This window comes from Pyrus communis, chromosome 11 (assembly GCF_041283825.1).
Source record: "Pyrus communis isolate YQ-2024b chromosome 11, ASM4128382v1, whole genome shotgun sequence".
Lineage (NCBI taxonomy): Eukaryota > Viridiplantae > Streptophyta > Magnoliopsida > Rosales > Rosaceae > Pyrus > Pyrus communis.
In genome coordinates this window covers 5,442,653-5,469,644 of record NC_142575.1, presented here as the reverse complement: position 1 = coordinate 5,469,644, position 26,992 = coordinate 5,442,653, and the positions used below count along the sequence as shown (strand labels likewise).

General features: G+C 38.5%; 4 protein-coding genes and 1 pseudogene across 7 annotated transcripts; 3 read left to right on the top strand and 2 right to left on the bottom strand.

The window, feature by feature from the left end:
- Nucleotides 1-1,010: 1,010 nt before the first annotated feature.
- Nucleotides 1,011-3,749, top strand: LOC137743690 (uncharacterized). 2 transcript variants are annotated; one of them, XM_088679722.1, is made up of 4 exons: nucleotides 1,011-1,163; nucleotides 1,814-2,520; nucleotides 2,606-3,313; nucleotides 3,485-3,749. In XM_088679722.1, exons 2-4 carry the CDS (start codon nucleotides 1,885-1,887, stop codon nucleotides 3,587-3,589), a joined length of 1,449 nt encoding a protein of 482 aa, XP_088535848.1. In that variant the 5' UTR covers nucleotides 1,011-1,163; nucleotides 1,814-1,884; the 3' UTR covers nucleotides 3,590-3,749. The 2 variants fall into 2 exon arrangements, with proteins under 2 accessions (XP_088535848.1, XP_088535847.1); XM_088679721.1 differs by having other exon boundaries at nucleotides 1,811-2,520.
- A 7,726-nt stretch (nucleotides 3,750-11,475) lies between these two features.
- Nucleotides 11,476-16,425, top strand: LOC137743153 (cytosolic enolase 3-like; annotated as a pseudogene). The gene is made up of 13 exons (XR_015953461.1): nucleotides 11,476-11,704; nucleotides 11,872-12,026; nucleotides 12,313-12,486; nucleotides 12,725-12,796; nucleotides 12,884-13,000; nucleotides 13,409-13,489; nucleotides 14,148-14,224; nucleotides 14,484-14,587; nucleotides 14,790-14,885; nucleotides 14,989-15,074; nucleotides 15,492-15,578; nucleotides 15,688-15,885; nucleotides 15,979-16,425. The product of XR_015953461.1 is annotated as a cytosolic enolase 3-like (transcript).
- Nucleotides 16,426-16,852: 427 nt separating this feature from the next.
- Nucleotides 16,853-18,824, bottom strand: LOC137742572 (DNA sliding clamp PCNA). The gene is made up of 4 exons (XM_068482478.2): nucleotides 18,407-18,824; nucleotides 17,610-17,762; nucleotides 17,421-17,518; nucleotides 16,853-17,313 (listed from the first exon to the last, which is right to left on the bottom strand). The coding sequence occupies exons 1-4, from the start codon at nucleotides 18,723-18,725 to the stop codon at nucleotides 17,080-17,082; spliced, it is 804 nt and encodes a 267-aa protein (XP_068338579.2). The 5' UTR covers nucleotides 18,726-18,824; the 3' UTR covers nucleotides 16,853-17,079.
- A 1,334-nt stretch (nucleotides 18,825-20,158) lies between these two features.
- LOC137742771 (mitochondrial uncoupling protein 2) lies at nucleotides 20,159-23,580 on the top strand. Of its 2 annotated transcripts, none has more exons than XM_068482720.2 (9): nucleotides 20,159-20,470; nucleotides 21,038-21,256; nucleotides 21,362-21,440; nucleotides 21,605-21,738; nucleotides 21,844-21,942; nucleotides 22,061-22,165; nucleotides 22,699-22,773; nucleotides 22,930-23,016; nucleotides 23,128-23,580. In XM_068482720.2, the coding sequence occupies exons 1-9, from the start codon at nucleotides 20,390-20,392 to the stop codon at nucleotides 23,149-23,151; spliced, it is 903 nt and encodes a 300-aa protein (XP_068338821.2). In that variant the 5' UTR covers nucleotides 20,159-20,389; the 3' UTR covers nucleotides 23,152-23,580. The 2 variants fall into 2 exon arrangements, with proteins under 2 accessions (XP_068338821.2, XP_088535002.1); XM_088678876.1 differs by having other exon boundaries at nucleotides 20,199-20,470; nucleotides 22,930-23,049; nucleotides 23,128-23,364.
- Nucleotides 23,581-24,163: 583 nt separating this feature from the next.
- LOC137743691 (protein GRAVITROPIC IN THE LIGHT 1) lies at nucleotides 24,164-26,270 on the bottom strand. Its single transcript, XM_068483622.2, has 3 exons — nucleotides 26,028-26,270; nucleotides 25,170-25,879; nucleotides 24,164-25,103 (listed from the first exon to the last, which is right to left on the bottom strand). Exons 2-3 carry the CDS (start codon nucleotides 25,837-25,839, stop codon nucleotides 24,328-24,330), a joined length of 1,446 nt encoding a protein of 481 aa, XP_068339723.2. The 5' UTR covers nucleotides 25,840-25,879; nucleotides 26,028-26,270; the 3' UTR covers nucleotides 24,164-24,327.
- Between the last annotated feature and the right edge of the window lie 722 nt (nucleotides 26,271-26,992).

Here is a 26,992-nt window from a genome sequence, read left to right as displayed (position 1 = left end):
GAAAAGAAAGAAAAAAAAAATGGTATATTTATTGATCCTCCATTGTTTGGCGATATGAACATGATGAATAAGGATGAAGAAATATTTTCTTAGTCAGTGCTAGGAATATCAATGCTTGACTGCTGTTATACTATTACTATTAATTAAGGATATTACTCATGGGTTTAATTTCTAATGATTTAATGAACATTTGTTCGTCATTAACTTTCTGTATCTAATTAACGCAGGTTTTTTTCTTTAACTTCTCTACTCGGAGAAATTTTTTAGTGGACCAAAAATTCTAGTTATTTAACAAAAATTCACTTAAACGACTACATGGCAATTTTTTTAAACTTTAAAATTGAAATAGCCAGGTGTTATGGTTCCATTCGCTAGGAGCTCCACGTCACTTCATGTTCCAGGTAATTGGAAAAATTTCTCGTATTTCAGTAGACCTTATCGGTTGTAATCACAGTTAGCTATCAAATGCGTCAACCTCTCTACCTAATTTAACCAAATTGAACTGGTTTGAGCAAACTCATTAGGTTGCCCTTGATGTCTACTTTAGAGATAATGGTAACACCAGATTAGCTGGAGTTAAATTCATAATGCTATACTTAATTTCAGAGCTTCGAACCTGCAGGTACGATGAAACCGTAAATTTCTTCCTAGTTAAGTAATGAACCTGCAGGTGATGAAACTGTAAATTTCTTCCTAGCTAAGTCACAATGCTAAAGATGGTGGCCCTATATATGCACCCCCACTCAAGTGACCCTAACTTCTTTCCAAAAGTTAAAGCTTTGTTATCTAATACATGATGGCGACACTTCTTTTTTTTCTGTTGAAAATAAATTCCACATTGATTTGAGAATGGACCTTGCATGAGTTTATACGTAAGTTGGGTTACTCCCCCTATTCCTAATTGGTTTTATGGTGAAAACTTAACTTTCTTTGTCACTATACAACTTCTGTACAAGTTTTTGTCTTCGATATCTTCTTTAGAGATGCGATTAACACCTCATTAGCTTTTCAAAAGCAAAAGCTAAAATGCTGGGCCATAACATATGCACCCCCTTGCAATCGTCTCGCACTTGTGTATTACTTAAAGCTGAGCCTGCTTTATAAGTCTCTGTCTTCTCATTAACTTCACCCATTACTTCAGCTTCGCAGTTTTACACAAAAAGGTTTGATATTTGAATTCCATATTTTTAAATTTTAATTGTACTTGCAGTTTTGATCCGTCTGGACTTGTTCAATCTTCTTGATATGTATTATGTTAATACTGATCTGGAATTTAATTGCTCATTGTTATACCGTCTCTGCCATAACTGCTTCTAGAGATCGTATTATTTTTGTTATACGTTCCATCTAATCACTCATCAGTTGTAGGAGGTGGAATATATTTACAATTATATTCTGCATTCGGGTTTTTTAGATATGAATCGTGTTTGTTATCTGCATAACATCTGTTGGAAGGTTAAACCAAATTTCAGTTACATGAAAGAGTCATAAATCAGGAATAAGAAAGGATAGAAGTTCTAGAGTTGTGATGTTTGGAATTTCTAGAGTTAATCATGATTTCTCTAGATGTTTCAATGTTCAAGAACCTTATAATTACCTAAATAAATGATGATGTATTGTAGTGGCTATAAAAGCCATGTAGTGAGTTTTGTGTGAGAAAAGAAATCAGAAATTAGAAGAGTCTTTTCAAGTTTTAAAAACCTCTCCACTCTCCTACGTTTCTCTATCCCTCTTCCTCATACAACATCTGCCTACTTATGAAACTTAATACTGCAAATTTTGATTTCTCACTTGCTCCTTTCATGTTCAGCAGGAAATAGTGTGCCACTTTACTTACTGAATTCTGCAGAGAAGGGTAAAAAAGGCAACCTAGCTAGTCCGACTATGGAGAATAAGAGTCCGACTATGGAGAATAAGATAAACTTGAAGGCTTTGGTGGATAAGGGGAGCAACAAAATTATCTTCATAGAGTCCGGCAATGCTTTTATCGATGTTCTTCTAAGTTTCTTGACAATCCCCTTAGGAACAATAATCAAGCTTGGTCGTGAGCATTCAGCACCAGTGGAAATAGGATGCATGAACAATTTGTATTCAAGTGTGGAGGAAATTGACGTAACTGAGTTGCGGTCAGATGCATGTAGAGAAATGTTGTTGCTTCCCCGCAACGCGGCTGAATCTCATTGCAAGAACCTTGTATTGCAAATTGATCACAATGCCAAGCCAACACGGTACTTTGGATGCTCTAACTGCCTGAAGCGGCAGACCACAAGAAAGTTATTCCGTTTTAACTTAGGTGATAGACAGTGTGCAGCCTGCAGCTACTATTACAAGTATGAGGAGATCACATTTTCTGTGGATGTTGCAAGCGCCTTTGTAAAAGAGCGAGCCAGGCTTCTGATTACCGATGATTTACAACTGATCTCCCCTTTTAGCGAATCAATCAGTTCTTTATTTACCAATCTTGGAGTCACCAATAGGAATACTATCGAGGAGTTGAATTTGAATATTGGAGTTGATGAGGTACTCAATTGTTGATTTATGCGTGCCTTAATTAACTTTTCGTTAAAATTGCAGTGGTGATTTCTGACGTGATTTTTTTCCCCAGGTTATGAATTTACTTATAAGCTCCTTAGTATCAAAGACACCGTTGACCGAAACTCTGCTGAAGCATAAACCCGTGGCCAAACAGAGCAATGAAAATAATAATCAAGCCATACACATTGATCCTCAAACAGTAGGAGAGACAGTGCTGACGGAAGAAGACAACATTTCTATTAAGCTGATAGTTTGCAAATCCAAGAACATTGTTTGCTACGCAGAAGCCGGGGAGGATTTTGTTAATTTACTTTTCAGTTTCCTAACTCTGCCACTTGGGTTTGTAGCAAAGCAGATACAGGATGGGTCTCTGAAGGGATGCATTGATCATTTGCACCGGAGCGTCCAAGATCTCGATGCACAATACTTGAAGTCAAATCATCACAAGGAAATGCTAGTCAATCCGAAGCTGGATCCTGATTTTTGCTACAACAGTCTTTTAGGGATTGAGGTAGCCTCATATTATTATCTCAACAGCAGGCTAACTACCGATTGTTCCCTTATCCCTTCTAATAGCTCATCGGAGTCATTTAAAATCGAACCCACAAATCTCGTCTCCAGTGCTGGAGGATTTTTAAAAGGACCGGCGTTTTTCACAGTAACTGACAATCTGGTTGTAAGACCGATATCTACAATCTTTGAGCTGTCTGTTCTTGACAAATTGAATGTACCCTTCACTGACACTGAAAAAAGAGTTGTGCTTATGGGCAAGAAGGAGGTGAGTTGTCATTTATAATTTTCGATTGCCTATACTAAAAGAATCCTTATATTAACTTGCAGGGTTTTTTAAGCACTTGAGGGCATTAGGCAAAGACTTGGTTTTAATGAATTTTGGAAGCTAATTAAATAGTTGCTGATGACTCCTGAAATATTCCTTATTTGTTTGCAGGCTTTGAATCTTCTGGTGGTTTCTTTTGCTAGTGACTCTGCCCTAACAAATGCCTTCATTAGCGAGCCATATCAAGCAAAACCAGAGCTTGGTTATATAAGATGAAGAGGATAGGATATAATGAATTTTTTTTTTTTTGGTTGTTTCCAACAGGACTGTAATGTTTTCATGATTGTGCAAACTTGGGATTGGTGTTTGCGTGTGTGGGCAAGTTCGAATGTTCTAGTTTCATTTTATTACAACATGAGTGGACAATAATTTTATATTTTGAAAATAGTATACTAAATAAAACATATGTTGTAACATCGGTAGATTGGAATGAAAACACCACGTAGCGGTCGCAATGTTATGGTTGATAGGATTTTTGGTACATGCACAAAGTGTGGATAAAAACGTAAAAAAATACTACTTTTAAGTAAAGTATAAGATAGTTGTAGTATAAATGCTCCAGGGATTACTAAAAATAAATTATATTTAAAACTAATTCTTAATTAATTATTGAAACAAAGAAATTGAAATTGTGACTTGAAATGATAAAAATTAAATTAAATTAAATTAAATTAAAAATTAAAAACTAATTAAAAACAATTTTAAAGAAATCCGCAAAAGTAAAATAAACTAAAAGAAAATGGTTTGGAAAATCAATTTAAAATGCACTATGATTCCACTGTCACCTTATCCTACATTGTTCTCCCAGTTACTTATAAATTACCCACGCATATATTGAAGGTTAGGTTTTCCTAAAATAGGTTTTACTTGAATCTATAATCTAGAACGAATATCAAACTTGGAATCTATCAGGATGTTCGGATCAAATATGAGCATGAAAAACTCATTATGTTTTATGAAAACCCTTTGAAAAATCATGCAATCCTTTAGACATGGTGTTCGCCCTAGTGAACTTACAATTATTAATCACAAGAAGCCATAGTCAAGTTTAGGAACCTTCTGACTAAAATTGCATCAAATTACTTTTCGAAATATCCTAACGATGATCAAGCATCAAGACGCAAAGATAGTTTAAACACAATGATTATCAATTCAAAACTTACATGCATAATATAATAAGTGAATTGAAAAGAAAGAAACTACATAAGACCGGTGGCCTCACCCTAGTAAAAGAAAGTTAGTTACGCAGATTCATAACAAAAATATTATTAAGAATAAGGATAGAAAACACATTGAAACAAGAAAACAAATCGTCAAAGCCTAGTCAAGTTCTCCAAATTAATGCATCGAGAACTCTCATACACGATACACCATATTTATAGTGCTTTATTCCTTATCTCCAACTAAACAAGGCTTTCTAATAAATCTAGAATAAGTAAAATAATAAAATAAGAAATAAAAGGTTTTCTATTTAAAGTCAAATTCGGACGGTAGATAGAATCAGATTTTTGACTAATCAAATCAACTCCAATTTTGTCCCAAAATGTATTTTGTAAAGCTTAAGACGTTCCCAACAAATCCTCAAAAGCAACCTTCCTCAAAATATGCTCAAAATGTATCTTTTTAAAGCTTAAGACGTCCCAAAATATATCTTTATAGAGAGAATCAGGTTCAAAGCTTTTGACATTTCTTTTGCTCTAAAACACGAACAATTGTGTCTATAAAGATTAATACTAAATCAAAAGGCACAAAAATGCTTTCCGTGTGTTTAAATAAGCAAAAAATAATACTAACCCTCATATATTTATGATCCTCTAGTGTTTGGAGATATGAGGAATGAGGATGATGAAATATTTTCTTATGTCAGTGCTAGGGATATCAATGCTTGACCCCTAGTAGAACTTATCAGTTGTAGTCACAGTTAGCTATCAAATGCATCAATCTCTCTTACAAAAAGACTAATTAGAGGCCTTTGCCAAAATTGAACTATAGTTTGAGCAAACTCATTAGGTTGCCTTTGTTGGAAATTCAAATCAAAACAGGTTGCTGCTAGCTGTTGTTGAAAATTAATGTCAAAGTTAGGCATGGAAAGTTAGGCAATGTTAGGTATGGTTGAATAAAAATTATTAGGTGCAATTAATGTGTTTTGTGTGGTAATAAATAATCTTAGTTTAATCATTTGGTTTGCTATAAATACCCAAGTTCTCAAGCATTGTAAATCATCCCATCCGAATCCCACTTCCAATTGTGAAGAAGCTTGTAAGCTTTCTTATTCCAACAGTTTGTAAACTTTTTTCATATATCAAAGTCCAAGTGTTTTGCCAAAGCTTGTTGCTTCCCTCCTTTCTCTATTTCTTTCTTTGTCCAATTTTATTTGAGAGTGCAAAGTGAAAGAGGTGTGATAGAGTTTGTAAACTTATCACCCACATATTTTGGTATTGAGTTAGTAAACTGTCAAATACCAACAATTGGTATCAGAGCCAGAATACCATTCTGGCAGGTGCAGCAGTTATGGCGTCCAACTTAGTGCAACTCCAAGTTCCCACATTGAAGAAAGAAAATTATGAAAGATGGTGCATCCAATTCAAAGCATTGTTTGGATCACAGGAGCTATGGGAAGTTGTCAGTAGTGGGTATGTTGTACCAACTGCCGAGCAAGAAGCCGTATATACTGCGGATCAAAGGAACACTCTCAAGGACTTACGAAAGAAGGACCAAAAGGCGCTGTATCTTCTATACCAGGGTTTGGAAGATTCAACGTTCGAGAAGGTTGCAGAAGCAACAACGAGCAAGCAAGTATGGGATACACTCAGTACAATCTACAAAGGAGTAGATCGAGTCAAGAAAGTGAGGTTACAATCACTTCGAGTAGATTTTGAAACTGCTCATATGAATGAAGGGGAGAGCATCTCCGACTATCACTCAAGGCTCATTGTGATAGTAAATCAGATGAGGAGAAATGGCGAGAGACTCGATGAAGTACGAGTTGTGGAGAAGATACTCCGGTCACTCACATCTAAGTTTGAGCATGTGGTGACTGCCATTGAGGAATCCAAGGATTTGGAGGTGATGAGCGCAGAAGAGCTACTAGGATCCCTCCTAGTTCACGAGCAACGCATTCAGAAGAATGCAAGCCCCACAACGCTAGAGCAAGCTTTGGAGTCAAAGTTGAATATTGACAAACCAAATAAAGGTCGTGGGCAATGGAACTCACGTCGTGGGAGCTCATCCAACCGTAGCCGAGGACGAGCCCGAGGAAGAGGTCGAGGCTATGTACAAAATCAAGGTCAGTCTCAGGAGTGGAGATCTACTCGAGGAAAGGCGCATATCCAGTGTCACAACTGTAAGCAATATGGACATTATGCCAATGAATGTTCACATAAAAATGGTGAGCATGTCAACATGGCAGAATCAAGTGGAAATACTGATGAAGAACTTACAGTCTTACTAGCACACCATGATTTCAGTAGCCAACAAGATGTTTGGTATTTGGACTCTGGTGCAAGCAATCACATGTGTGGAAAGAAGGAGTTTTTTACCGAACTCAAAAAAGGGGCCTATGGATCTGTAAGTCTTGGTGACTCCTCAAAGTTGCCAGTTGAAGGCAAAGGGAAGATCAAGATCATCCAGAAGGATGGAAGAGAAGAATACATCTCCGATACCTACTACATACCAGGTATGAAGAGCAACATTCTGAGCATTGGTCAACTGCTCCAGAAAGGGTACATTATACATATGGAGAACATGTTTCTCACTCTCAGGAATGCAAGGAGAAAGCTTATTGCACGTGTTCGAATGTCAAAGAACCGGATGTTTCCGTTGAATTTGAACACAAAGATTGGAAGCTGCAACATCGGTGTAATGGAAGATGAGTCATGGAAATGGCATCTTCGATTTGGCCATCTTAATTTCAATAGCCTAAAGTTGCTGTCAAGTGGAGGAATGGTTCGTGGTCTACCCCAGATTGAAGCCACACGCCAAGTATGTGAAGGTTGTGTGTTTGGCAAGCAAGCACGACTATCGTTCCCTGTTGGTGATACATGGAGAGCAAAGGCACCACTGCAGTTGGTGCACACAGATATATGTGGTCCATTGGATCCCATGTCTTATGGAGGTAATAGGTATTTTATTACCTTCATTGATGATTTCAGTAGAAAGACTTGGGTCTATTTGCTCAAGGAGAAGTCAGCTGCCCTAAAAATTTTCAAGGAGTTTAAGGCACTCACAGAGGCAGAAAGTAACCACAAGCTTGTGGCTGTGAGATCAGATAGAGGTGGAGAGTACACCTCCAATGCTTTCCAAGCATACTGCAAGGAGCAAGGAATTAGGCATCAACTTACTGCTGCCTATACCCCACAGCAAAATGGGATAGCCGAAAGAAAGAATCGAACCATCCTTGACATGACAAGGTCCATGCTTAAGGAGAAGAATTTGCCAAAAGAGTTATGGGCAGAAGCTGTAGCTTGTTCGATTTATTTGTTGAATCGATGTCCAACAAAGAGTGTCAAGAGGATGACACCACAAGAGGCTTGGAGTGGATACAAGCCGAATGTTACACACCTAAGAATTTTTGGGTGTGTTGCATATGCTCAAGTTCCAGAAGCCAAGAGGAGGAAACTTGATGATAGAGGTGAGAAGTGTGTGTTTGTGGGCTATAGTGAAGAGTCCAAGGCATACAAGCTCTACAACCCACTAACTGGCAAACTAGTGGTTAGTAGAGATGTCATCTTCAGTGAGGAAGAGACATGGACGTGGAACAACAAAGAAGTCAGTAAAGAGAAGATCGTCTCCACTGATTTTGAAGAACCAGAAGTTGTACCACCGATTGAGCAACAGCCTGCTCAAACAATCACAACAACTCCAGTGCACAGAATTGCAAGGAGTGGTCCTACATCTAGTGAGGAAAGCAGCTCCTCAACTCCAGTGAGGTTAAGGAGTCTCACAGAGATTTATGGACAAGAAGAAGAAGAAGAAACCAACCTTTTCTGCTTGTATGTAGACCACGAGCCTTTCTCATTCAATGAAGCTGTGGAAGAAGATTGTTGGAAGAAAGCCATGGAAGAAGAGATCCATGCCATCGAGAAGAATGACACTTGGGAGCTGACAAAGCTCCCACCAAATCAGAAGGTTATTGGTGTCAAGTGGGTTTACAAGATCAAACGCACTGCAGATGGGAGTGTGGATCGATACAAATCAAGGCTTGTAGCAAAGGGCTACAAACAGAAGTATGGAGTGGACTATGATGAAGTCTATGCTCCAGTTGCGAGACTTGACACGGTAAGATTGCTAATCTCTCTTGCCGCACATCATAAATGGAAAATTTATCAACTAGATGTCAAGTCAGCCTTCCTTAATGGAGTACTTGAGGAAGAAGTGTACGTGGAACAACCGGAAGGCTTCCAAGTACAAGGAGAAGAAGATAAGGTGTATCGTTTGAAGAAGGCTTTGTACGGCCTCAAGCAAGCACCACGAGCTTGGAACTCAAGGATCGACAACTACCTTCACCAAAATGGATTTCAGAAATGTCCATACGAGCATTCAGTTTACATGAAAGAATGGTGAAAAAGGGGAGTTCTTAATTATTTGTCTCTATGTAGATGATTTATTGTTTACAGGAAACAATGAGGCAATGTTCCATGAGTTCAAGCAATCCATGTTCAGTGAATTCGAGATGACTGACAATGGATTAATGTCATACTTTCTTGGCATAGAAGTGAAGCAAGAAAGTGATGGTATCTACATCTCTCAACAAAGGTACATGAGAGACATATTGAAGAAGTTCAATATGGACAAGTGCAACACTGTCAATACCCCAGTCGCAACTGGATTGAAGCTGTCCAAAAGAGGAGAGGGTGAGTTTGTAAACTCAACAGTGTACAAAAGCCTCGTTGGAAGCCTAAGGTACCTTACAATCACAAGACCTGATATAGTTTATGGTGTTGGACTCGTGAGTCGATACATGGAAACACGAAGGGAGTCTCATTGGCTGGCCGCCAAGAGAATTTTGAGGTACATAAGACGTACTCTAAACTATGGTCTATTTTATAATTTTGGTGAAGATGCAAAATTATTTGGTTATTCAGATAGTGATTGGGGAGGTGACCAAGATGAAAGGAAAAGCACAACTGGCTATGTGTTTTTTCTAGGATCAACAGCTTTCTCATGGACTTCAAAGAAGCAATCAATTGTTGCTTTGTCATCATGTGAAGCCGAGTATGTTGCTGTAGCCTCAACCGTGTGTGAGGCAATTTGGTTAAGAAATCTGTTGAAGTCAGTGTGTCATCCACAAGTGGAATCGACTGTGATTCACGTAGATAACGTGTCTGCAATCAAACTTGCAAAGAATCCTGTTCAACATGGAAGGAGCAAGCACATTGATACCAGGTTCCATTTTCTAAGGGACCATGTGAAGCAAAAGACAATTGAACTTGTCTACTGTCACACCAAGGAACAAGTGGCAGACATCTTCACAAAGCCATTGCCAATTGAAACATTCCGGCTACTGCGTGAAATGCTACGAATGAAGGCGTTTTGATTTGAGGAGGTGTGTTGGAAATTCAAATCAAAACAAGTTGCTGCTAGCTGTTGTTGAAAATCAATGTCAAAGTTAGGCATGGAAAGTTAGGCAATGTTAGGTATGGTTGAATAAAAATTATTAGGTGCAATTAATGTGTTTTGTGTGGTAATAAATAATCTTAGTTTAATCATTTTGTTTGCTATAAATACCCAAGTTCTCAAGCATTGTAAATCATCCCATCCGAATCCCACTTCCAATTGTGAAGAAGCTTGTAAGCTTTCTTATTCCAACAGTTTGTAAACTTTTTTCATATATCAAAGTCCAAGTGTTTTGCCAAAGCTTGTTGCTTCCCTCCTTTCTCTATTTCTTTCTTTGTCCAATTTTATTTGAGAGTGCAAAGTGAAAGAGGTGTGATAGAGTTTGTAAACTTATCACCCACATATTTTGGTATTGAGTTAGTAAACTGTCAAATACCAACAGCCTTTGCTGTCTCTTTTGGATATTCTGTTAACACCTGGCTAGCTGGAGTTAAAGTCATGATGCTATACTTATTTTCAGAGCTTCGAACCTGCAGATACGATGAAATCGTAAATTTCTTCGTAGCTAAGTAATGAATCTGCAGGTGATGAAACCGTCAAGTGATCCTCACTTCTTTTCAAAAGCTAAAGCTTGGTTATCTAATGCAGGGTGGTGACGCTTCTTCTTCTGTTTCCGTACAACTTTTTGTCTTCGATATCTTCTTAGAAAAGGTAATATATTTGAATTCCATGCTTTTAAATTTTAATTATACTTGCAGTGTTGATCTGTCTGGACGGGTTCAATCTGCTTGTTATGTGTTATGTTAATGCTGACCTGAAAATTAATTCTTAATTGTTACTCTGTCTCTGCCATAACTGCTTCGAGAGATGATATTATTTTTGTTATACGTTCCATCTCATTTCGCCTCAGATGTAGGTGTCTTCCTAATTAAGCAACTAATCACTCATGATATATTTCCGTACTATTTCACCTTCAGCTGACTTCTCTCAAGTCTTTGTGTTTTCATCACCTTCATCCATTACTACGACTCAGAAGATTTATATGAACATGTTCGATCTTCAAATTCCATGTTTTTAGGTTAAATGTACTCATGATGTTGAGCTGTTTGGCCTGATATGAGTAATCTGCTTGATATCAATATTTCAACATCAGGACTTGTTTAATTTGTTGCTTATGCACATAGTAGTGGTCGTGCAATGCTAATTTCCTTAGCTTTCAATCCAACTCATGTAATGAGCTTTAAGTCAATAACTCATAAACCATAAAGCTTTAGGGCACTGGGTGTAAAAAACCCTAAAGTCTTACTAATTCAAGCTGAAAAGGCTACGAAATCAACCGGGCAAATATGTTTTTTTTTTTTATAATCGAGTCAAGTCGAAAGAAGACAGATGCTGAAATATAATATTTTTTAGCTTGTAATTTTCGGTAACTTTTTTAAAATACAGATTTTTCATTTCCCGTGATCAGGTTTGCGAATCTGGACTGGGTCGCATAGTGGAGTTTTGGTTGGGCCGGGTCGAATAGTAGGCCAGTTTCACTGAAAACGGGTTGAATCGTGGGCTAGTTTGGTTATGCCCGGTCAAACGGGTTCAGTCAGACCAGGTCGGATTGTAGGCCAACTAAAAACCGCCGCTGTTTCGGCCGGCGACCGAAATTAAAAAGAAGAAGAAATGCCGGTGCAAGATTACTTGGATAAACACATGCTCTCTCGGAAAATTGAAGACGCCGTCAATGCCGCCGTTAGGGCTAAGGCCTCCGATCCCGTCCTCTTCATCGTAAATCTCTGCTCTCGCTCTCGTCTGTGATTCTGTTTGGTTACTCGGAAAATGAATATGCAGGAAAGTTTTTGGAAAGAAAGGGAAGTTGTAGTTTCTTGATTGGTTTTGTTTGAGCTGTGAAATGATTTTGTTGTTTTTCTTTGTTCTTGAATTGAATTACGCAGTCGAATCATATGAAGAAAGCGGTTCCTTCAGTGATAACGAAGTTCAAAGCTCGACAGATCCTCGATAGCAGAGGAATTCCTACCGTTGAAGTCGACCTCCACACTAACAAAGGAATGTTTCGTGCTTCGGCTCCTAGCTCTGATGCTTCTGGAATGTAAGCTCTCTGTGGTTTGTGTGTGTGTTGTTTGGCTGCCGAGAATTGTATTTGTTCGAAAACATAAGACCTTTTGCTTCAATTGAATTGCATTTTTTTGTACAATTGCGTGTAGAAATGCTTTGTATGACTCAGAAATTGATTTGTAATTGCATTGATCAAGAGCATTGCTATTAAGTAACTATATTTGTTATGCCTCTAGTAGACAATGCTATTTGAGGTCAATCTCGTTCAAAAGTATATGATTCTGAGAACAATCATCAAGGGGGGGATTTGTTGAAACCAGGTACGAGGCTATTGAACTGCGAGTTGGGGACAAGGATTATATCTTGGAAATAGTGTGAGTAAAGCTGTTAAGAATGTCAATGAGAAAATATCTGAAGCATTGGTGGGTATGGATCCTACACTTCAGTCTCAGATTGATCAGGCAATGATGGCCCTCGATAAAACAGAAAAGAAGGTAACGTTTTTCGTTTTTCAGTGCAACTTGATGTAATTGAGCTGTTTGAGAATTTGTTGCTAATATATATCGGTGCTTTCAGGAAATTGCATTTCTGTTATCTAGTATGTTGTCTGGTAGTATGCTATGACCCTCCTTGTCTAGCTATAAAAAATATAAATTATTATTATTAAGCATTTGTAATATTACTTTTTATTTATGATTTTGGATTTATAATTATAATCAAATCATCTATCAGAGCGAACTTGGAGTAAATGCCATATTGGCTGTGTCAATTGCTGCTTGCAAAGCTGGAGCTGCTCAAAAGGAGGTAGTCGGGCATGACTATTTTTCTATTAGTATTGCTAAAATTTGTATACTTTTTTCTCGAAAGTGTCTGAGTAAAGATTAACATCAGGTTCCACTGTACAAACATATTGCTGACCTTTCTGGAAAAGGCCACCTGACCCTGCCTGTCCCTGCTTTTACTGTTATTAGTGGAGGAAAGCGTGCTGGGAATAATCTGGCCATTCAGGTATGCTCTGGTAAGCTTGAATCTATAGATATGTATTTACCAATTCTTTTATTTCGGTTATAATGTATGCGGGGAGAGGGGTTTCAATATTTGGATCATTTGGTTGATGTGGGTAACTTGTGTTGACATCATGAAAGTGTGGCATTTTTACTAAAAATGAGCTTAACATTTTAAATATTTGAAATTGGCTATTGGGAGACTACAGTCGAATTCACTGGTGAAATACTTCTCTATGAATTGATTGTGTCAGTAACGACTGCTTAATGCTCTCCTTGGTTCCTCCTATAACAATTTTTTATATGCCTGCTGAAGCTGCTTACGTAGGTCTCAATATAGATTTTTTAAGCATGAACGCTTCAAATTTTTGTGTGCATGTCCTTATAATTAAACTTGACTTGAAATTTTTAGGAAATTATGATTCTCCCAATTGGAGCTAGCAAGTTTGAGGAGGCATTGCAAATGGGATCTGAAACCTATCATCACCTAAAGGTACTTTTCATCTCAACTGTTGACTTTGGAGATTACATTCCGTCTATGCTTTTAATGATGAGAAAAAAAAATCTTTTTTCCATTTTATGAGACCTGTTGAGTTACTCATTTCCTACAAGCAATAACCTTATTTTTTGTGGCAAAGTATATAGCACATTGTTGTGTTTTAAACTGCAATGGACCGGAACGCAACTTTTCTTATTTTAGTAAGTATTAATTTGACCTAAAAGCTTTATTTAGTGCCAGATTTTCAACAAATATTCAGCTAGATTAGTGACAATGAAAATTAGCTCTGAAAGTGAAAACTTCATCCAAATTTTAAGTGACTTGTGCCTTTCCGAATGTTAAATATCAGAGTATGTACTGATTTCAGTTTTATCATGCCATTATGGTAATCCTTGAAATAAATTTCATGGCTCTTCATAGCTGCTCGCAAGTGGCAAATATAGGAGTATGCATGGAATTTATTTGGCTTAAATAATCAAGTCAATAGCTCAGCATCCCATGAGCATAAGAAATTGGAAAAGGACCCTTCTCTGTAAATGTGAACAAGGCGATGCCATTATGTCCCACTTTGTTTTCATAGTAGCATCTCTCAGTTTTATTGATAACTATTATTGTTTTTGTTGACGACTATTATTGCTTACAAAAAGAGCAGGCTGTTATTACAGAAAAATATGGTGCACATGGATGTAATGTTGGTGAAGATGGTGGTTTTGCTCCCAACATCTCGAGGCAAGTCTTTTTTGTGTGACCTGTAGTGTTCTTTAATTTCTTTGCCTCATGAATCCCCATGACGGCTTCCCAAAATGAGATATAAGTCTTTGGAAGAGGAAAATCATCTTAGATGTTCCTAAAATGCGTTAAAAGACATTGTTTTAGGTTTTTTTTTTTTAAGCTGTTTGCAATGGCTGTTACTTTGTGCCTTATGAGAAACTTCTGAACTAATTAGAAGATATGCCATTTTTAAAATTATTTCTATATCTCTTGGCAGTGTTAAAGAAGTCTTGGATCTTGTAAAAGAGGCGATAAGTAGAACAGATTATAAAGACCAAATCAAACTAGCAATTGATGTTGCTGCTACTGACTTTTGCATAGGTGATGGATCTTTCTTGAGAATTGGTCTTTTTCTGTAACAGCAATTTGGGAAAATAATTGCATTTTATGTTTTCTTGATGGAAATCCAAGGCTAATTGATCTTGTAGTAATGATTAAAAATTATATTCTTTTTCAAAAACAACATGAATTCATGTATAATTTAATGACAATATTTTCCTTTCTGTTTTCCCCATGAATACAGGTACAAAGTACGATCTGGATTACAAATCAGCGGATAAGGGACAAAATTTCAAGTCGGCTGATGATATGATTGGGATGTATAAAGAACTTTGTAGTGGTAAGTCAGTCTCTCCTTTTCTGTTTCTCAATGTTTGTGTATTTGGTTTGCAATTTTGCACTGTGACTTACCTTTTCTGCCTTCCCTGTGTTTGGGGTGTCAGAGTACCCAATAGTGTCAGTTGAAGATCCGTTTGATAAAGAGGACTGGGAACACACTAAACGCTTTTCTAGTCTTGGAATTTGTCAGGTTTGTTTACTTTTCTTTTGTTCCTGAGATATATTTATTTAGTATCTTGGTGCTTTCATTCTTTGCCGAATTAGCTTTGACCAGATAAGGGATTGATCGTTTTTGTTTTGTTCCTCCATACAGAAAACTATGTAGGAAGTAAATAGATAGATATGGGCCTGTAACTGTTTTTGTTTGACATCCTTGTGTTTAAGGCCGTAGTACACTGCAAATTTTATTAGATATTATCATAAATATCCAACCTCGTCTGTCGGTAACTTGTAAGAATAATTCGGTTGGCTTGCCTATGACTGTTGCTGAGCAATTTAGAATCCTGCCTATATAAAAGTTTGTTTTTTATTGGATGCCTCATGTATTTTCTCCTTTAGACCTGAGATATGGTTAGTGTCTGAACTGGAAGACTATATGGTTTTTCAGGTAGTTGGAGATGACTTGATAACTTCAAATCCAAAGCGTATTAAGAGAGCTATAGAGGAGTCCACCTGCAATTCTCTACTCATAAAGGTATTTTAACGGTTTTGAGATATTTTTAATACTGATATTTACTGTTATGGCTTTTTTTGGGATGAGAGATGAGGGAGAGGCAACTGATAATTTTACAATTCAAAATCAGATAAACCAGATTGGAACATTGACCGAGATCATTGAAGTGATGAAGCTGGCAAAGGATGCCCACTGGGGAGTGGTCATGTCTCATAGATGTGGTGAAACTGAAGATTCCTTCATAGCCGACTTAGCTGTTGGTCTCTCAACAGGTCAGATCAAAGCTGGTGCTCCTTGCAGAGGCGAACGGCTGGCCAAGTACAACCAGGTAAACTTCTATTTAAGATTCAGTTTCCGTGTCCACCATTCTGGGAACAGATAAATACATGATTTGAAACTGATGGGCCAAGTTTTGTTGCAGTTGCTTCGAATTGAGGAAGAACTTGGGGACGATGCATTTTATGCTGGTGAAGATTGGAGGCAATCACACTGATCACGTTTCTCAGGTTTTCTCCTCACAATTCTCTTCTCCTCATATTCTTCATCTAAAGGCCGCGGCTTATACTTTTAACATCACAAATATTCAGCAACATGGTCCACCGCTCACCGATCCTTCTTCTGCTTCATTGTTTTGGCTATCAGAGTGTTTTCTTCTTTGTTTTCTCTCTGAGTAAAGAGCAGTATGGAATTTGTAATTAAGTTTGCTAAGGTGTTCTAGACATGGGCGTAGTGTAGTACGTTAATGCTTTTGGAAAAAAGCAAATTTTGTTTGCAAGTGCTTTTTTTCTATTGAGCGTCAAATGAGCCCTTGATCTCATGTGACTAAGGTCAAATAAATCAAAATTAAGCATGACAAAATTAGTTGACAGACACTACTTCCTCGCACCGTCAGTTGAAATAAAACAACAGAAAGTGCACAAAATTAATTAATTTGAATTGCTTGTTACCAAAAATTAATTTGACTTTGACATTTATTAACAAGAAATACGAGGAAACGAGTCTTGCAAGTATTAGTTTTCACTCGCGTGGAAGATTAACAATCGTTGATTAATCTGCAATTCTATGAACCTGCTCATGTACACTGCTCCTGTAGCTGTCGCAATTCTTCTCCCTGCAGCTCTTTTGAAGGAGGATGTAGTTGGAATAGCAATTGCATTTGCAAGAGATGACGTGTCAATCGTCTGGTACCTGGTGTTAAATTCTGCTCTCGGATATTTTGTCAATTTGACTAACTTCTTGGTAACAAAACACACCAGTGCCTTGACTCTCCACGTAAGTTAGCAGACTAAACTTAATTATGCAACCCACAAATCAACTAAAAAAACCAGGAGAAACAACATTGTTTTACCTAACGGAACGGATTCGAAAACTCCGAAACTACACATCTGCTAACTAATTGTCACAGAGAAAGCAAGAAAAACCTCAAACAGAGAAGTATTGAGAAAATCCCGCTACTTGGATTTTTAAACCGAGTAATTCAAGTCAGCAAAAGAGTATGCTGGTGATGATGTGGTGTGAACACTCAAACTTCTGGCTTGGTTTCGCCTTCATCGTCTTCTTCTATCTTCGGAGCCAGGTAGAACCTAATATAGCCCATCTCTGCAATCTTGTACTCAACCACAACTGGAAGTTCAGAAGACAAGCTGATTGTGACTGTATTCGACAATGTGGTTGCCTTTGTGAACGAGTTCATGTACCTCAGAGCGAATGTCAACGACACTGGCTCGCTCATGTTTATGACCGTTGCTTCTTCGGGCTGCAATTCCCAAAAATCAGAAACAAAAATAAACAAAGTTAGACATTGCATTAAAATACCAAAAGACAAGCAGCTTGCCAATTAATCCGTTTGTAAGGACGATATACCTTGTCAACTGTAGTGTTCTGCCTACAGACAATGTTAGCAGTGCCTATATCCCCTCTTGTGGAGAACTTCACACCTTCCTTGGTCACCGATATCACGACTGCAAGCAATATCGAACCATTACTCACAAATCCACAACACAAACACACCAAATTTAGATAACCGTGAATCCTCTGATGAAAAAATAGTACCTGTGTCACCAATGCCACTGAGGTCCTTGCATATCCTAGCAAACTCAGCTGAGGGCATCGTCACAATAGACTGGTATTCTGCCTCCGGAATTCCTAGGTGCTCGCTATCAATATCCATCAGCTTCATCTCAAAATCAGAAATTTTATCTTGTGCTGTGATCCATCACCCAAAAATCAAAACGACGAACAAATACATGAAACAGAAAACTAAAATTGGGGCATGGTAATAAACCATCACAAAACCAAAATCTTGTTTGCAAAACTTCCAATTAACGATTACAACTACCGGATACAATGTCTCCTGATGATTTATTAAGATGTCAGTAAAATTTTCATCACTTACAATTCAATTTCTCCAAATATGAGTGTATATATATTTCCATACAAGTAAAGAATAACAGCCTCTATCGTAGAACATCAATGAGGTACGAATTAATAAACATTGGCAAACACGGAATTAACAGAATTTACTTAAATGCAATCCAAACATTAGCAGGTTAACCAAATAAGAGCGAAACTGACAATTAAATCCAGTACCAAATTCAACATTCATGAAAAGAAATTTGAAAAAAAAAAAAAAAAAAAAAAAAAATTGTTTCTGTTTGCTTTCTTACAATTTCTTGCATCCAAGAGAAGCAATTTACAAAAAGAATAAAAAAAAAGAAAAGAAAATTAACAGCCAATAATTAAAGTTGATAGCAAAAAAAAATCCCAAATTAATTAACCCCAAATGACTCAAATCAATTGGGGAAAAAAACCCAAATACAAAAACGGGGGAAGAGGAAGAAGGAACATACTGGGGCTTTCGAACATGAAGGTGACCGTGTCACTGCCATCGTCGGCCTTGATGGTGATGATGTCATCATTTCCGGCGCACTTGAGCATCTTGGACATGTTGCCGAGGTTCATTCCCATGGAGATGTTGCGGTCGCAGCGGTAGTGCTCGAAGCCCTCGGATCTGAGGAGGAGGGCGACGAGCGCCACGTGGCTGGAGTCCATGGCCTGGAGGGAGAAGCCGGAGGAGGAGCAGTCGAAGTTGGCGTCGTTCACCAGGTCCTTGATGGACTCCAGCACCTTCTTCAGCAGCGACCCCTGCACCAGTCGGAGCTCCAACATCGTTTCCGGGTCGTCGGAAGAAGCGTTCGGGTTGTTTGATTTGGGGAATCTAGGTTTTTTTTGGGCGGGGAGATTTTGAGGGTTTGAGTGAGGGAGTGGGGGTTAGGGTTTATATAGTGGGGGGAAATGGGAAGGCGTGTTTGGGAATTTCGGGTTCGATTGGCGGGATTTGATGGATTCGTGTTCCCGCGCAGGACTTTGAAGGGGAGTGACTGCGTGCCTTGAGGGTACAGGGTAATTATTCGTGCACCTTCAGTTGTTTGGGTTGATTTCTGACCAGAAGAAAACTGTACAAATTTGAAGGCCCGTGACCGATAGCCCATATAGAAAAAACATTGCACCTTCAGGCCCATTTTTAATATCTAAAAGACTTGAACATACTTCGAGTGTAATGACGAATGCTCTTAACCTATTGAACTGCAAGTCACTTGTATTTTTTATATGTTTTTTCTTTTCTCTTCTAATGTACAAGCAATAACAGAGGAGAGAGGAATCGAATACAAAATATTAGTATGGGTTAAATACTCATGTCTAAGCTAAAGAAACAACGTTATTGTATTTGTAACTCCGATATAGTATTATTAAAGTCGGTGGCACAAATTGGACTGCATAGGTAAACAGTACTGTCGTAAAATGTCTTTAGCTCTCTACTAGTGATTTTTAAACAAAGATTGTTTAAGTAAACGTTGTGGGAGGACAACGTGGATGTAGAATGGTGAATCAAGTCAAACATAAGCTGAAACTTTTATGGTAATTATGCTTTATCAAGTGTATATATTTAAGTGTTAGCATTTCTTAACTCGCGAAACCTGTAAAAAATTTCTATTATAATAAATTTATTAAAACTCGAATATACTTTTATTTTTAGAGTTATAACTTATTGTCGCACACGTGAACACGAATCGAGAGACTAGCATAGTTTATTGACGTGCGTAAATTTGCTAATAGAAAGAAGGGGTGTGATATCCACACACTCTATTTTACTTCTCACATAACTTTTGAATTTTCGTCCGTCGGATCGGATGAATTAAAGAGATTAACGGACAAAAATTATCAAAGAATGTGTGAGAAGTAAAATAAGGTGTGTGGATAGCACACCCCTAAAAAGAAATAACTCTTTATATAAAAGGAACCCAAGTATTTTTTTTATCTGTTGAAATGATTTAACAATTTCTTGAATTGATCTAGAAAAATATAATAATAAATTCACAAATCATTCCAAAGAAAATATAAAACTTACAAAATCAAAACCCAACCAACCAAAATAGGAGGAATGTTGAAGAGATTTTTTATAGATTCCTTATTACTTTATGTTTTTTATACAACGTTTATAATGTTAATACAAAAATTGACGTTAAACTGTGGAGTGATAAAAAATTTATTGAGATTAAAGAGAGAATCAAATTAAGCAACAAAATCCCTTTTTAAGCCCCAAATGATTAAACTAATACAATTGAAAACGATGAAGAAAATAGCAAAGCGAGTGACAAAATGAATAACTCAGTTGCGAATTTGCAATTGCAAAAAGCTTCCTTCTTCTTCCTAGTTCCTTTCCTTCGTAATTAACCACCTTCTTTATATAACCTTAATCCCCCCAATCCCTCTGAATTTCCCTCCAATTTCCCCAAAATCCTTGCTTTTGAAGCTTTCGTTTGCGCCGTTCAATGGCAGATCTCAGCACCAGGTCTGAGATCTCCTTCTTGCAAACTTTCCTCTGCAGTGCTTTTGCTGCCTGCTTCGCTGAGGTAATCGATGATCCTTCTGCTGTTTGTGTTACTGCCTTTGTAAATTTCTGCTGAAATGTTAGTTGTTTACTTCTTAGTTTTGAAATTTGGTTTACTGGGTCGGCATTTTTTATCATCATTTAGCTTTAATCTCTGTGTTTTAGCGCAATTAGTGTGATTTCTTACTTGGGTTTTTTGAGTTTTGATTGAGATCAATGCGAAATTTGGTCTCCAATTTTGTGGGAATGTATGTGGAAATATGAAGTTAAAATTTGAGGGTAGCTGCTGTTCTTTTGTACTTGACATTTAGTCCTGGTATGATGGTTCGGAGAATTGCATAATGTGGCTTAATGTGAACAAACCGATACACTAGGATCGAAAGATGGAACAAGTTAGGTTGAATGGCGAATGTTATGCTAGAATCGAATCGGTTTAATTAGTTTTATCTTGGTCGTTAAGACTTTGTTGAACAATTTAAGCACTTTTAAGTACAATTTGATGGCCTTATAACTACAAGGTCTCAACATCATGTGTGTGCATAAAAATCAAAGTTTAGTGTATAACGGTGTCTGCATGAATATTGTGCAGTTTTGTACCATTCCTTTAGACACCGCTAAAGTCAGGCTCCAGCTACAAAAGAAAGCGGTCCCAGGGGATGGAGCTGGCACACCAAACTATAGAGGCCTTTTGGGTACTATGGCTACAATCGCTAGGGAAGAAGGCTTAGCAGCACTTTGGAATGGCATAATTCCAGGATTACAGCGCCAGTGTATTTACGGTGGCTTGAGAATTGGATTATATGATCCTGTGAGTTCCAAATATGTTTTATTTCATAAATGCAATTACGAATTACTTGTTTGATGCTTTATTTGTGACACATTCTGCATATCCATAAACTGAACGTTGAAACAGGTCAAAATTTTCCTTGTTGGCAGTGCTTTTATTGGAGATTTTCCTATATTCCACAAAATACTTGCAGCTCTATTGACTGGTTAGTGTACTTGGAAACTATATTTCAAGACTAGATTTCATGCAACCTGCTGTTCATTAACATATCTGAAGTTGCTGGAACTATTGCTGTTATCTTCCCTGCATTTTGATCTGAAAAAAAGCTAATTTAACTGCATGCTCTTTCGTGTACTTCTATGTTAACAGGTGCTCTGGCAATCATAGTGGCTAATCCAACTGACCTTGTGAAGGTTCGACTTCAAGCTGAAGGAAAATTACCAGCTGGAGTTCCTAAGCGATATACTGGATCCTTACATGCTTATTCTACTATAGTTAGACAGGTTATTTTCTTAACGTAGAACATTGTTTTTCTTCGTCCTGTTTTCTTAGATACATATCAGCTCATTTGTTTTACATTTTTTGGTTAATGTTTGTCTAACATTTAGGAAGGATTAGGGGCCCTTTGGACTGGGCTAGGGCCAAATGTAGCACGGAATGCTATTATAAATGCTGCTGAACTAGCCAGTTATGATCAAGTGAAGGAGGTAATCTCAAAACATTCCTTCTCTTAAATGCAGTTATATTTATGAATTTCAAGTTAATCTAACCTGCCATGTCTAGGATAATAATCCCAATGATTCCTGATTCTTCATACTTATGCAGACAATTTTGAAAATTCCAGGGTCCACAGACAATATTTTAACTCATCTCCTAGCTGGTCTGGGTGCCGGCTTCTTTGCAGTTTCTATTGGCTCTCCTGTTGATGTGGTATGCACTCTGCATCTAATTAGTTGTGACATCAAGTTTTGTGGTTTTTAGGATTGATTGCTACCGGCAGAGATGTAAGAAATGGTTGCAACATATGGAAACTACAACATAACTGTAAAATTAAAACAAAATTTAAAGAAAAGTAATCAAATGATAAATCTCTCTCTCTCTCTCTCTCTCTCTCTCTCTCTCTCTCTCTCATGTGTAGTGTATTGTAAAGAATAGTTATAAAACTGAAGAATATTGAAAATCATATGATAAATGTGCATGCTATATTCCAACCTAACAAAGAAAAACAGAATTGATAAGCGCACGCTATATGTGTTCTTGAGTTTTAAGTCATCACTGAATGTTGGCTTTGCGATGGAAGCATGGCCTGCATTACATATTATTCGGTGCAGGCTGTAACCACGGTTTACTAGTGAAAGATTGTGATGACATTTTCTTATTGTACGAAACAATTTTATATAGTTTTTTAGTGGATGAGGTAGTAAGGCAATGTTGGCTTGGACGCCTTCCTTGTTATGTTCCAGGTGAAATCTCGAATGATGGGAGATTCAACTTACAAAAACACCTTTGATTGCTTTGTCAAAACTTTGAAGTACGAGGTATGCTTTTTCAGTTTTAATTCGTAAGTGCACTCTGGTTCTGTAAGTCATTAGACTCATAACCCTTCAAAGTTTTTTATACCAACGAGGCCAAATTTCTACATGGATTTTTGTCACCAGCTCCTCAAATGTTTTGTAATTCATGACGTACTGCAGGGATTTTTGGCCTTCTATAAGGGGTTCCTCCCAAACTTCAGTCGGCTAGGATCTTGGAATGTGGTTATGTTTCTAGTGCTAGAGCAAGTAAGATTGAATTGATAGGGTCTCTTCAATTGCGTAGGTGTTTCATGTTCGAATCTGCTAACTTGTCCATTGTAATGATGCCCTTTTGCTCATGTATGATCTCCATGGCAGGCGAAGAACGTTTTCCGGGTATGAATATGCTCGTCTGATTTCAGTCACCACAAAGCACGAAGACACAGCTTTTGCTTTGGAATGGCCCTCTTCGATTGTTAAAGATTCATTTTTCCCCCCAAATTTCTTCTAGGCATAAAATCCTTATATTTTTGTATGATTGGAGAGTTCGAAAGGGAGACGCATATCATTGTACCCTTCTTCCTTCAGCTATACTGGACAATCCCAAGCCAACAAGGTTCCCCACTTTGTGAGTGTCGGAGGAGGAACATCTATCGTACGCAGTCTTACTCTTGTTTTGCAAAGAGGTTTCCACGACTTGGACCCGAAAAAGGTCACTAAAGAGCAACTTTTCTGTTGCGCCAAGTCACACCCTCATACTAAACAATTATATAAATATTATTATTATTTTCGCATTGCCATTTGAAATTTAATATACCAAATAATTATTTTTCTTGTGGCATCAGCTAAGTAGGGATGTTGTTGATTGCACTGCCTAAAACGTTTTATATGATTTGAGTAATCCTAAAGACCCTCGTTTAAATAACGTTTTAGAGGAAGTGAATGATATGAATTGTGCATAAGCTCTTCTCTTTGGATAGAAATTTGCATCCACAAGTTGAATTAGAAATTTCTGGTTTCACCTGATTTTTATTTTTTTTCAACTTTGGAACACCTGAATCTAAAAAGTTCAAGGGAATAAAAGGAATGGAATTGAAGGATTGCATTAAATACATATTTTACATAAATTATATCTGACCGTTAGATAATGATTATATAAAATATATGCAAGTATCATACTCATTCTTTAGAATTAAATTGCATCTTAAAATGTTCAAAATTTATTCTGAACTGATCGTTGGTTTGAATCAACTTCACAATATCTCTTATAATCTGAACGGATCATTTTTAAGCTATCATTAAGAGATCATCCTTATGAAAATTTACCGAAATCAAAAATTATTTAGTTATCTAATTATGACACGACACGGTAATAGAAGAATACAATATTGTCCACAATTAAAAGATTTTCAAATTTGATAAAAGAGCGATTTATGTTTAAATGAAACAGGGCAATAACAGTTACACATGCTACATAGCAGGTAGTGACACATCTCAACACCAGAGAACTAGAGTCTAGTAACATTAGCCACGCTATTCACTAGAGACCTAAGCCTTAAACCCACCACATTAACGACTTTAATTCCTATTTATCAGATAAACCCTAGCCTTAATAACTGATCCATTCCCAAGCTTAAACCCGGGACACACCGGAAACCCGACAACCTGACCCGCCGAAACCCGCCCGCCCGCAAACGTCACAACACTCTCCATATAACCCGGATGAAACTCCGCCCCTCGACTCGCCTCGAACTGACTCGGCGGCGGGTCGAGCGAAAACGCCAGCAAGTGCAGCAGCCACACCGCCTTCGCCAGACCCAGAAACTCCCCGTAAAACTCGCTCCTCGGGTGCCCCCCTTCTACGACATGTCGTCTCTGCTCCAAGTCCCCGAACAACGACTCCTCCATCTTGGGATGGACGACGGCCAGGTACTTGGTGGAGCAGAACTTCCCGAACTGACACGTGGGCAGGATCCCGAGCAGCTCGGTGGGGTCCATGGCCTTGAAGTCGCGGTACCGGGCGAAGCAGTCGCGGCGGTGCTGGTCCGGGTTGAGCAGCGACGAGAGGCTGCCGTCCATGTAGAACGTCTCGTGATCGAAGCCCTGGAAGAGCTTCCGCGAAATGTAGGACTGCAGCGCGTACTTGGCGTTGCCGTTCTGCGTTGCGATGACCGATGACGTCGTGTTGATCCCGCCGGTGGTGGCGGTGGCGGCTTCGATTGATCGCACAGCGGCGGCGATGTCCCAGTGGGCCGCGCGCATGAGGGAGAGGAGCAGCGACGTGAACGACTTGGATGCCTCTCTCACTTGGCGCATCGTCGCCTCGAACAGCTCCGGCGCCGGAGATACTGCAACTGTAATTAGCAATCGGTTAGGGGGGCAGAATTGTCACTTCACAGGAGAGAGATTTTACTGTGTACCTTCGGCTAGAGTGATGCAGCCGACTTTTCTTCTGGACACGGACCTGCCCTTCTTCGAGTGGGACCCGTTAACGGCGCCGTTTAGCTTCTCCTTGAGGTTCTGGATCTCGACCTCTCTGGACTTCACCTCTCTCTTCAGCTCGTCCACTGCCGCTTCGTACGGAGCCACCACCTCTCTCAACATACTCCCCGCCATTACTCGCTCTCCGCCGCCGCTACAACGCCTTCTTCGGAACCTCTCTCTCAGTACCCCAATTTTTCTCAGCTCACCGACCACCGCCGCGTCAGCTGCCCTGAGCTTCTCCGGGTCCCACGGGATGTGGGCCTCTTGGAGGCTGACGTACGCCTTCTTCATCGCTGCAACGGCGTCGAACACCTCCCTCATTGCCATCTCCATCTCCACCACCTCCTTCGCCTTCGTCGACCCCCGATCCTCCCCAACCGTTACCCCTAAACCTCCCCCGTCAATCACTTCATCGTCTTCGTCTTCCTCCTTTCCGTCGTGCTTGTCGCCGGCTTCGTGCTCGTACATTTCGTCCTCCTCATCGCCGGCGCGTCGATTCACAGGTGAATCACAGGAATCGTAGCGGCCGGCGGCGAGTGGATGGAGCAAGCAAGAAGCCGCCACTCGCTGAATCAGATCCGAGAAATTCGAAGCCTTTCCCGCCATTTTCTCCCCTTTCTTCTTTGCCTTCAGCACTTCTCAGCCTCTGAGAAAACAAGATCAGATTCGCAGACCAGTGCTTTGAGTGAGGGGTGGGTGCGCAGGATAAGAAATTGTTACCACCGTTTAAGATAGCTTATTTAATTAATTAACTACTTAATTAAAAACAAAAAACGAAGCTGTATGAGACTGACCTATCGGACTCAGTGACAGTCGTGTTTGCTGAAGCTCCCCAACCGGCAACGGATCACCGTGGAGCGGAACGGCGAACAGGCTGTCCCGGCTGCCGTTGACGGCGACGATCTTCTTCTTTCTGAGTTACGGGAAAATTAACGGCGTTATTTAGTGTAAGGTGGTAGGTTATCACAGATTCAGAGTAAGGATACGACTGTGGAGTACAGGGAGGGGCACGTGCATGTGAAGAAAGTTGTCCCCTTACCATACACGTGTGCGATATTTCTATTTGTACGGTGAGGATTTGGAGGGACGGTTGACCATGAAAAAGTTGTCCTTTTCAATTTGATAGAGATGACTGGAACTGAATCATAGTGTCCACTGTCCAGAACAGGAAAAACTCAAATTAAGTTTGAAAAGGAATAAAATAAAAAAATTAAAAAAAACCGAGAGATTAGTTTTTTTATGTTTTATCACAAGCCAAATTATCGAAGGTTTTTTTCATGCTTCGTAGTATTGAATAATACAAGCCATAGGTGGTCTGCATTTGTTTGAATTGTTGCTTTTATTATGGTCCTGTGAATCCAGGTTATCCAATGTTCGTAGTATTTAATGTTGCGTTACTTGCGTAGCATGAAAGTTAAATTCTAAATTATCATTTTAAATTACATCATGGAAAAAAGAATGGGGTTTAAACTCTATATATAATGCGTTAATTTTTGTGGAAAAATCATTTTTCATTAGGCGCTTATAAAATGTTTGAAAACTGTTTTTTTTTATTAATGTTTTTTAGTTTTAAAAGTACTTGAAGCGTTTTTCAAGATTTAGTTTCATTTTTACCAAAAATCCAAAAATCTTTTCATCAAAAACTTTTTAAGTCATTTTAAAATCACTTTAAAACGAGCTCCACCATCTCTTATTAACGTTATGATTTGTTAAAAAAAAAAACACTTCTCCAGTAGCCCGTACTTGAGCAAGATTTGCT

What these genes read in the sequence shown, in the direction of transcription:
- LOC137742771 (XM_068482720.2), top strand. Translation starts at nt 20,390, where the DNA reads ATGGCAGATCTCAGCACCAGGTCTGAGATCTCCTTCTTGCAAACTTTC. An exon ending in ATTCTACTATAGTTAGACAG is followed by an intron (nt 21,739 to 21,843) that starts GTTATTTTCTTA and finishes TCTAACATTTAG; the next exon opens with GAAGGATTAGGGGCCCTTTG. An exon ending in GTTATGATCAAGTGAAGGAG is followed by an intron (nt 21,943 to 22,060) that starts GTAATCTCAAAA and finishes ATACTTATGCAG; the next exon opens with ACAATTTTGAAAATTCCAGG.
- LOC137742572 (XM_068482478.2), bottom strand. Translation starts at nt 18,725, where the DNA reads ATGTTGGAGCTCCGACTGGTGCAGGGGTCGCTGCTGAAGAAGGTGCTG. An exon ending in CTTCATGTTCGAAAGCCCCA is followed by an intron (nt 17,763 to 18,406) that starts GTATGTTCCTTC and finishes GATGGATCACAG; the next exon opens with CACAAGATAAAATTTCTGAT. An exon ending in AGAACACTACAGTTGACAAG is followed by an intron (nt 17,314 to 17,420) that starts GTATATCGTCCT and finishes TGGGAATTGCAG; the next exon opens with CCCGAAGAAGCAACGGTCAT.
- LOC137743691 (XM_068483622.2), bottom strand. Translation starts at nt 25,839, where the DNA reads ATGGCGGGAAAGGCTTCGAATTTCTCGGATCTGATTCAGCGAGTGGCG. An exon ending in CTGCATCACTCTAGCCGAAG is followed by an intron (nt 25,104 to 25,169) that starts GTACACAGTAAA and finishes TGCTAATTACAG; the next exon opens with TTGCAGTATCTCCGGCGCCG.
- LOC137743690 (XM_088679722.1), top strand. Translation starts at nt 1,885, where the DNA reads ATGGAGAATAAGAGTCCGACTATGGAGAATAAGATAAACTTGAAGGCT. An exon ending in TGAATATTGGAGTTGATGAG is followed by an intron (nt 2,521 to 2,605) that starts GTACTCAATTGT and finishes TTTTTTCCCCAG; the next exon opens with GTTATGAATTTACTTATAAG. An exon ending in TGCTTATGGGCAAGAAGGAG is followed by an intron (nt 3,314 to 3,484) that starts GTGAGTTGTCAT and finishes ATTTGTTTGCAG; the next exon opens with GCTTTGAATCTTCTGGTGGT.